The sequence below is a fragment of the Brachionichthys hirsutus genome, chromosome 9 (assembly GCF_040956055.1).
Source record: "Brachionichthys hirsutus isolate HB-005 chromosome 9, CSIRO-AGI_Bhir_v1, whole genome shotgun sequence".
Lineage (NCBI taxonomy): Eukaryota > Metazoa > Chordata > Actinopteri > Lophiiformes > Brachionichthyidae > Brachionichthys > Brachionichthys hirsutus.
In genome coordinates this window covers 10,265,431-10,275,299 of record NC_090905.1, presented here as the reverse complement: position 1 = coordinate 10,275,299, position 9,869 = coordinate 10,265,431, and the positions used below count along the sequence as shown (strand labels likewise).

The following is a 9,869-nucleotide window of genomic DNA, read 5'->3' as shown; positions in this document are numbered from 1 at the left end:
GGTCAGAGTGCAAGGATATTTCTGCAGGTTGGACACTCATTTTTTTTCCCGTACAACTCTAAGTATTGTCATTGTTGAGACAACTGCATTTTTTTACAGTTTTTCAATTCAAGACCCCACGCCTTCTGAAGTTTGGATCATTACTTCACATATTGCTCAAGTTCAACAGTCTTAGATGGCCAATATAAAAATGTATGGGGACTAAATGCTTTTATTTTTTCCAGGTATGATGCACTATATACTGATAATGTCTAGAATTTAACCTTTTTATATATTAAGCACATGAAATAACATTTTATTTAGCCCTAATTAAATTTCAAATGGTACAATTGTTCCTTATGAGGTGTCGAATAAATGTACATGTTAAACAAACAGTTGTCAGTATATATGCGACACAAAGTGTTACAATGACATAATTAGATTATTTATTTTGTCCGACATTAGCCCCTGTGAGAAATCAACCACTTATAGAAATAATTAGCTTATTTAGAAGTGTATTTCTCCTGAGGCCTTTCATGCATATTTAAAATTGAGGCATTTTATCTAACATGTTTTGTTCTTGTTTATTTACTTGCTTAAGAATTTTTCCAAATAAAAGGGAATCAATTAGAATGTAATTGCAGAATCAGCGACCTTTGAGATTTAGCACCCGGGACTCCAGCCTGTGTGTAAACGTACCTACAACTTTCCTGTTCTATTTTGTCTTTTATTGGTCATGTGTGTAATAATGTTTGTCATATTTGATGTAAATGACACTTTTCCCGAGTCAACTCACCCTCTTGAATTAAAGAAATCAGTATATTGGTTCTTCATAGTTAGTCAGTATAGATACATTTAGTTTGTGTGATATTTTACACATTTACAAGGCTACGCGTTTTTTCCACCCATATTTAATTGTATTTGCAAGGGGAATATGCTTTGCTGTAGCAGATTTTGTGTAACAAATGATATGCCACTATAATAAATTATTTCTATTTAAAGCTTTAAATGTTTCTTATTCAACGTGAAAATATATATTTTCGTTTTATGTAGCAATGTTCAGCAAGTGGCATTTGATGCTGAACTACAAATGGTGTTGACAAAGACTTCACTACCCAGGATTCTCTGCTGTCACATGGGCGAAAAAAAAAGCTAAATCGACGAAGACGGGCTAGTTGGCTTTACTTGAGTAAATCTTGATTTTTATCAAATTAATGTCGCTGTCCTTAATTTTTTAACAATATTGCAGTGACGAGATAACGTGCTGTTACCCAAAATACGTTTATACTTTAGACGCACTGTGGTTTTTCAAGCAGGAATCGTTTGTAATAAGGTAACTTAAATTTTGAATTAGCGAATCCGGCTAAGTGTCACTGTTAACGTTAGCTTAACGCGAAGGACGAGGATGCAACGATGAACTGTTTGCTATGGTCATACGTCTTAATGAAAATATAAATATGTTGCTGTACGGGATTGCATTTTTTTTTACCTTAAAAAAATGTATTGATTAGTTGTGACCGCAGCTGTGTCCTAGCTTTAGCTTTGTTTTTTCAGCTGTGCGCGGTCTTGTGAATGATTACTGTTTCATCTCCTGTATTCTCTTTTACTGTGGCGAAGACCGTGATGATGGCGTTTGAGCTGCTAACACACTGAGTTCTCCGGGGGAAGACATCGGATGCGAACTTGATGAAACGTTACTGATCGTAAGATGGTCACTTTAATTAATGGCTGACTTCTTGCTGCCTGCTGTGGCTCTACTTGAAAGTGGCCACAGCTCACTTTTTGTGTAAACGTTCCAACCCTTCATACTCATGCGTAAATTAATTCTTCAAAAAAGTATAAATTGTTATCTTATTTTATAAAATAATGTACGAACAACATAAGCTGAGACTTCTTGTTCGTACTGAGTCTATATTCTGTCACGCTGTTCTAATTCGATGGTCATTTTTTTTATTTTACATGCTGACAGCCAGCATGGAAGACAAGGCAAATGGCTCTGTTGACGCCAAAAGGTATCGTATCCTATTGACGCGAAATATTCTTTACTGTGGCGTTACATTCTGATAAATCCGTTCACGCTTTGTCCCTGCAGTCCAGTGGAGAATGGTCAGCTACCAGACCCCGCCAACTGGGGGGTTGCCGATGTTGTCAATTACTTTAAAGCAACAGGATTTGAGGAGCAAGCCACAGCTTTTCAGGATCAGGTCAGAGTGCTGTTCCTGCTCACAATTCTTCTCACTGCATGAAAGCATTTCTAGAATGTCAAGTCAAATATTTTTCTCTCCACCTGACAGGAGATCGATGGCAAGTCCCTCCTCCTGATGACGCGCAACGACGTCTTGACGGGGCTGTCGATAAAGCTTGGCCCTGCACTGAAAATCTATGAGTATCATGTGAAGCCGCTGCAGACCCAACACCTGAAGACCAGTGCCTCATAGCATCGCAGGGCATCAATGAACCCACCTCAGTGACAATCATGATGTCGGGAGACCCCAGGTTAGCTGCTGCTTCGCAAAGACTCGTCTGGCAACAGTGGCATCTCAAATGTGATTTGAATGCTGTATGTTTGTGTCAGTGTGGACCCCCAAAAAAGCCCTCGGCTGTTAACCCTTTCGGCCGTTCTGATTTCTGTTGTTTGAGATGTTTATTTTTGTTTTATTTTTAAATGGTAAAGAAAATTGGGTTTGATGTGTGTGTTTGAGCTTGTTTGCAAAATTAATCAACCAATGTTTGTGAAATAAGAAGTATTTTAAAATAAGATATGTACAGTTAAACTATGTTTTGTCACACCTAAACTCTTTAATACATTCAGAAAATCATTTTAATGCTTGAAGTAGATGAGTCCTTAGCATGTAACAACGACCCGTTTTGTTTTCCCAGACACAAGGAGCTTTTGTTCCTGTGCACTTACAGGCTCAAGGCTCTTGATAAAAATGTGTGTATACTGTATATATAATGTTTTTTTTACCTGTGGTGCTTTCGGCATTGTCGCAATGACAACTGAAGTGTGTATGACCAATGTACAGTATACTTTATGTACAACAAAACACTGGAGAGTTGATATCTTTCAAAGATTTGCAATAAATGGTGCTCTTTTCTCACCAAAGAACAATACTTATTTATTGATAGATTTTTTTAATGATAATTCCCAGCCCATATAGTTACGGTTATAGAGGTGAGGCGGAAGTTATGTAATCACCGTCGTTGGTCTGTCTGTCTGTCCGTTAGCAAGATAAATAAAAACGTTCTGGATTTGCACGTGTCGGGACTCTTGCAAGGAACAGAAGATTATGTTTTGGTGATCAAGAAGGAGATCCTTGACTCTGGATCACTTTGAAATTTTTGTTAACATTTCAGTCAATGGAGCTTCAAAATTTGTTCCTCAGTATCTCAGTTGATTATTGACAGATGTTGGGTGGGGGCCTCTATCTCACCACCAAATTCACATTGATCGGATCCAGAATGACGTTAGGAAAAAATATTACATATTAACATTGAAAACCGCATTTACGGATTCAAAAATCTGTTAAACATACACATCAACTTTGATTCACTTTTACTTTCCATGGTTGGTGTATAAAGATACCAAGAACAATTTAGAACTTCTGGTGATGATCCAGATCCCCATGTGGATGGTGTAAATCTAATTATGAGGGGAATGAGCTGCTCGGCAGTGGTCTGCTCTCTGAGTGCTTTTCTAGTTTTATCATGTTAGGCAAATATTTATTTTTGCGAAAGTATTTTTCTCAAACTGTTTTGACATGGCAGGATTTCTTCACAGCTTTGCTTTCTGTTTTCTTCGCAATATTCCTGTGATATTTCCTGAGGGGTTATCCATTGGAAGAAGAACCTGTGGGGGGGGGGGGGGGGGGGTACAAGTCGTAACCCAATAAGTTCATGACATGAGTGCTACCTGTAAAGATGAGTTTTATTCACAAAACTTACCTCATCTTTGTTCATGAGGCCCAGTTTTGTCATGTCAATCGTGAAGTAATGCTGGTTGGGCATCACTATCTCTATTTCTTCCACCTGGAAGAGATAATTACCGTACATTTATTTGTGATGTCTCCTATTAAATGTATCCTAATTTAATTTAATATGGTTCTACTAGATGCTAAATTAATTACATATTATATAAGTATATGTAGTTCATGACATTTCCTTACAGATGGATTCTGCATTCCATTTTCTCGAATTGATGTGCCCTTAGAGGGAGCTTGATCACTGCTTTTTTTCCCAAGCAGAACAGGGATCCAGCAGACTTATGCATTTTAGTTGTATTTACGCTTATAATTTTTATATCATCAATATGTGTTGGAAGTACTCATGTCATGACTATGATAGATTTTTTGAACTTTTATTTACCTCACGAACTTTTTCCAGCACCAGAACCTGTGTTTCATAAAGGGTGTTCTGCACAGACGGTGAGTACTCTCCAAGATCGTAGGGGCCAGCAAATCTATCAATAATCATGTCCTTCACACGATTCCTGCAAGGATGAAGAATTCATGTCATTGGACTTTAGAGTTTGATGCGCAGTACTTTGAAATGAGTGGTATTTGGTCGGTTTTGTGTGAGTAATCCTTCTCTGGCTACATCAAATGCATACCTACAAGTGAAAATTAATTCAGTGTTCCTCACAACTTAAATTGATAAGTACCATGCAGCATCAAAATCCACATCCTGGATCTTGTTGTAGCGCCACCTTGCATACACAGCGGTGCAGAAACACCTGTCTTTGGCCTCCTGTAGAGTAGTAAAGCGGTCTCGGAGGAAACCCTCAAACCCGGACTGGGTGGTCTTCAGCACCTTCATGTCCTTTACCCCACTGTGAACCGTGGGGATGCCTGCATGGGTCAAAACAAAAATCATAAGGAAGCATCTTAGCATACAGATGTGATTGCTAAAATCCTACATTGTAAGGGTTTTATTATGACTACAATCCTTAATATCTATTTACATCACAATGAAAAAAATAATTTCACATATATATTTTTTAAACAAGAATAATGATGAGCTTCATTATACTGCATGAACTCTGAGAATCAAGCCAGAATTCTGACGAATGAAGTTACGCAAATGCATTTTAAACTATAGGGTGACGTAAAAGCATGTCTGCATGCTGTTGGGCTCACCGCTTAGATTCTGCTCAACATCACAGAAACGAACAGCTTCTGGACAGTGGATAAAAGCATGTGCATGCTCTACGCCATTCTGAGAAAAGAAAAACTATGAAAAATATGTAAAAACCCCTGTTTTAATGTATATATATATATATCATTTAACTAAGTTTTTTACATCAAAATGTTGAATGAAAGTTGAATTGTACCTTCCTTAGCCTCCTCCATGGGGCCTCCTCCATATGAACACTGGCCCTCAGCACATGGTTGAAAGAGGTCAGGAAGTGATGACAGATATCCAGGGAAAACTGTTCGATGGTCTTTACCTGAACAGATACACATTGTATGGAGATGCATTGCAAACAAGAGAGAACATGAATAGAAATGATATCTGACAGCTGAGTGGGAATGCAAAAGAGGTTCAGAGTAAAACAAAAGTCAGCAGGTCGATTGTATTTGATCAATTCACATCTTTGCAGTGAAGTGTGGCTAAATAATTATATTTCAGTGACTGAAAAACTTCTTTTTATTTTGTTTAACAAAGCAAGATCCCATTACAATTGTGTTCATGAGCTCTAGTCAGCACAACTAAATTGACCTTAAGAAGAACAATGAGGAGAAATACTTTGTTTCCAGTAATCCTGTTGACTATTTTTGGCTTATTTGCGGCAAATTTATCTAAAATATCTAAAACTTGATTCTCCTGCATTTAAATCATTCAAATTCCTACAAGCAGACATGGCTGTCGATGGAGTGATAGCAAAGTTGTGAATGGTTCCACAATTTGTATGACCTCATCCTACCCCCTTGAGCTTGGCCAGGGCATGAAGGGTGTTCTTGATGGTATCGGTGGGAATGATGTCTGAATTGTCTCCAGTCAGATAGTCCTTGCGTGATCTGAGTGTGAGCTCCACGTCAGCTTTCAGCTCAATGATGCAATGGTGGCTCCCCTGTCTCCTGATGACCAGCACCTTCACCGTGTTCTTGCCGTAGCCGGTTCTCACAAACTCCACATTCTGTGTGCAGTTTGTGAAATAAAATCACAAGATTTTCAGAGACTCTTCACACCCTGGACACAACTTGTTCACCCTGTTACCCTCAGGACAGAGCTACAGGTTGCACAAGAGCAGGACAAACAGACTCAGGGACATGTTTTTCCAGAAGGCCGTCAGCGCTCTGAACAACAACCAGCACTAAACAACATAACTACTCACCATGTGCAATACCGCCGCCTCCCCGACTTCATGTGCAATAACTAATGTATGCTACTACTGTATGCAAAGTACTGGACAATATATCTGCATGCACTGTTTATCACTTTCAATGTGTGTTGTTTTCTTCTTCTATTACTTGTATTTTATGTTGTACATAAGCACCAGACGGAGCAGCATATTGTAGATCCAATCTGCAATGAAAATATTCTATTCTAACAAAACGCATCATGGTGCATCATGTTGCAGTGATGTAAACAGGTGTTTTATTCTATGACAATATATTTAGCTAGTTGTAATCACATCGGCGCACAGGCTACTTTTACAATAGGGCCTACATCATTTAGATAAGTGTCTTATCATTTTAAATAATTTCATTCAAATTTAATTTAAGTTTCTACAAGAGGAAAACAGAAAATAAGTCTCAATATAGTCTATCAAATGATAAGACATATGAAATTAATCACTCCACCACTGGTTATATTTTATTTTACAACATGAATTAAAACAATCTCTTGATTTAGACATATATATTTATTCTAATTAGACATGAGAGCTTAGGTCAGCAGGTTATTGCTGTGCACCATGATTGACCCCGAAATAAATAAACTCTTGTGTTAAATCATTAAAGGTATTCTTCAAAAAGAATCTCACTCATGGCATAACAAATAAATACCTGATTTGAAGCAGTCATGGTATCTTCCTGTCTTTCATGTGCTGTCTGGCAACAGTCTCCAGTGCGCAGTGAGAGAGGGAGCACTTTGTGTAGAAACTGGTCTAACTTTGCACTTTGGATGACACCAAGTTTGATGTTCAGCCTGTTTTTCTGCACTTTGTCTTTCTGCAGCCTAGGGTTATACAAATAAACAACAATTGAAATACAGTTATACCGGTATCGTTTTTTACCTGTGATGTGAAAACGTCAATCATTTGTTCATTCATTCCTCTTTCACTGAATAGCTGATCTTGAGCAGACATGAATGCATTGTGGTTTCATTGAGTGAAAACACTGCTTAATACAAGGCATGTCAAACAGATGTACAACAAAATAAACTTTATAGTCAGGGTTTGCAGTTTGTTTTAATTGGTGATGGAGTGATTGCTAATTAGCTCTGTCTATAAATCCTTTATGCTAAGCATCTCCTCATAAACTTTACACGTGTTGTAATGTCTATTGATGTAATGCTGATGTATGGCTCCTGACAAATAAACATAAAATAAAATAAAATAAAAGCTGTCACATGATTGTCGGTGCATGTTTTAGAATAATTAGGTCATCTAAAATTCTAAATCATTTGTGTGTCTCCAATGACATGTAAGGTTGCTGTGCAACAGCAGGTACAGATGCTCACTCTGAGAGTGGCAATAAGGCAGAGCTTTCCCTCCAAACAAATGGCACAAATATGCTAAAAAAGGAATAACATTCAGAGCAAGACCTGCATCCTTTCACCTAATATGCTTAGGGATAATACATTACAGTTTGTAGCACTGTTGTCTCACAGCAAGAAGGTCTGATTCCATCTTTGTCTTTGGTGTGGTGCGATTAGCTGACGTCTCGTCCAGGGTGCACCATGTCTCTCTCCCGTAGTCAGCTGAGATAGGCTCCAGCAACACCTGCAACCCGCAACTACTGATAAGTGGCTGCACGACTGTCATCATCTCATCTTCAAGGCTGAATGAATGAAGTCTGAATGTCGACATGTGTGGTTCTTACGCATTTCCTCACATCGCAGCCATTCAACGAGCTGCTTTGCGATGCAGATGAAGCCATACACGACAATTTGGTTTGATTTTTGCGGGATGGCTTCTTTAGCCACTCTCTCAAACCATCTGTCCTCCATGATGTGCACTCTGCTATCTTCAAACGAATGGTCATTGTCCTTCAGGAGGCAGATGACCTGCAGAGTCCTGACCTGAGGCATCTGATCTCCCGTGTCACGCTGTCCACTTGTGGAGTGATTGAAGTCTGGGTGGTCATCACTGCACTGAACTACGCCATTCAGCTTATGTCTGGCTGTCTTGAAGCCCAATGTAACTGGGGTTCAATGATTTTCATTGTGACATAATTACCTTCACAACTCCCATAATGATTTGTGGAATGCCCCCACAAGACTTTCGGTACTGGAGAAGCCTCTCGGATGAGAGGCCAAACATCGTCAAGCTTTTTCTACACCTTCACTTAACTTTATTCAGCACAGAGCTCTATCATGACCTGGATAACTGAGAATCTTCACAGACAGTCAAGCTTCATTGTGACATAATTACAATGGAAGCATTCTAGGGCCGTTACTGTTCCTCCTATATATTTACGACATGAGTGCTACCTGTAACTGCAAATTGTTCCTGTTTGCCGATGACTCAGCACTCCTGATTTCGGGAAAGGACAAAGTGCAGGTTGAGGAAGCTGTCAGCTCTGAGGTCCCCAAAATCCGTACTTGGCTTACTGATAACAAACTGTCACTACACCTTGGTAAAACAGAATCTATTCTTTTTGGGTCAAGACACTCTCTAAGTGAGATAAATGTTGATGATTTCAAGGTCACAGTCGATAATACAGTAATCTCCAGCAAAGAAGAGATTACCTATTTGGGCTGTGTTCTTGACAAATACCTGTCTGGCGATAGTATGGCAACTAAGGTGATCAAAAAAGTCAAAAAGATTTTTGGGCAGAATGTCTTTTGTCAACAAAAGTGCTCTCCTGACTCTTGCTGGAGCCCTCGTTCAGCCCCTCTCCTGGTATTCAAACATCAAAATGTCCCTGAAAACGAGGCTCCAAACTTCCTCAATCTGGGGCCCATGACCCACCTTCTTCCTGGACATTTTGCTAGCCTAAAATGGCTCAGGGTAGAAGACAGGGTTAAACAACTCAAAATAGGATTGATGATGATGAATATATTTATTAGATAGAATGTTAGAGTACAAGTACAGTCACACAGTAGCATGTATTACAGTACAAATAAAGTCAAACATTCTGTCTAAGAGGAGCATTTCAAAAAAGCCCTTGCGGTCTTGTTTCCGTTGAAAGTCCTTTGTACATAAATCATCCACAATTAACAATACAAATTTAACAATGGCATTTAAAATAGTCAATGCAGCTCTGCCCTCAGTCCCCTCAATCCCCGCATACATGAACAAACACCTCCAAAGATTTAGTGACACCCACAGCCACAACACTAGAGGGAGCTCAAACAACAACCTGATTACCCCCTCTTATAGGACTATCATGGATAAATCATCTTTTTATAATACAGCCACCCAAGGGTGGAACTGTTTGACTCCTGCCCTAAAAACATGCACCTCTTTGGCCTCATTCAAAACGGCCCTAAAAATTCACCTTTCAGGGGGCCAGAAACGGAGATAGTCATCACGACTCTCTCCAGCTGCCGTAGTTCCTACTGCGCATGCTTGAGTTCCGGGTTCCAATTGACGGTCTTGCTGTAAAGCCACGCACGGGAGTATTAGTCAATAAAGAACGTACGAAAACAGCTTCAGTTCTCCTCGCACAAACTGGGCTTTTTTTTTTTTTTTGCATTGATTTTATATAGCACTTTTCTGGGTA

The 9,869-nt window shown here is 39.1% G+C and overlaps 2 protein-coding genes across 2 annotated transcripts; one reads left to right on the top strand and one right to left on the bottom strand.

Moving 5' to 3' along the window:
* Positions 1 to 1,938: 1,938 nt before the first annotated feature.
* Positions 1,939 to 2,495, top strand: samd13 (sterile alpha motif domain containing 13). The gene is made up of 3 exons (XM_068743879.1): positions 1,939 to 1,991; positions 2,072 to 2,183; positions 2,274 to 2,495. The coding sequence occupies exons 1-3, from the start codon at positions 1,939 to 1,941 to the stop codon at positions 2,415 to 2,417; spliced, it is 309 nt and encodes a 102-aa protein (XP_068599980.1). The 3' UTR covers positions 2,418 to 2,495.
* A 1,259-nt stretch (positions 2,496 to 3,754) lies between these two features.
* On the bottom strand, positions 3,755 to 7,004 carry uox (urate oxidase). The gene is made up of 8 exons (XM_068743811.1): positions 6,987 to 7,004; positions 5,903 to 6,115; positions 5,309 to 5,425; positions 5,115 to 5,193; positions 4,640 to 4,826; positions 4,345 to 4,468; positions 3,925 to 4,008; positions 3,755 to 3,829 (listed from the first exon to the last, which is right to left on the bottom strand). Exons 1-8 carry the CDS (start codon positions 7,002 to 7,004, stop codon positions 3,755 to 3,757), a joined length of 897 nt encoding a protein of 298 aa, XP_068599912.1.
* Positions 7,005 to 9,869: the final 2,865 nt, after the last annotated feature.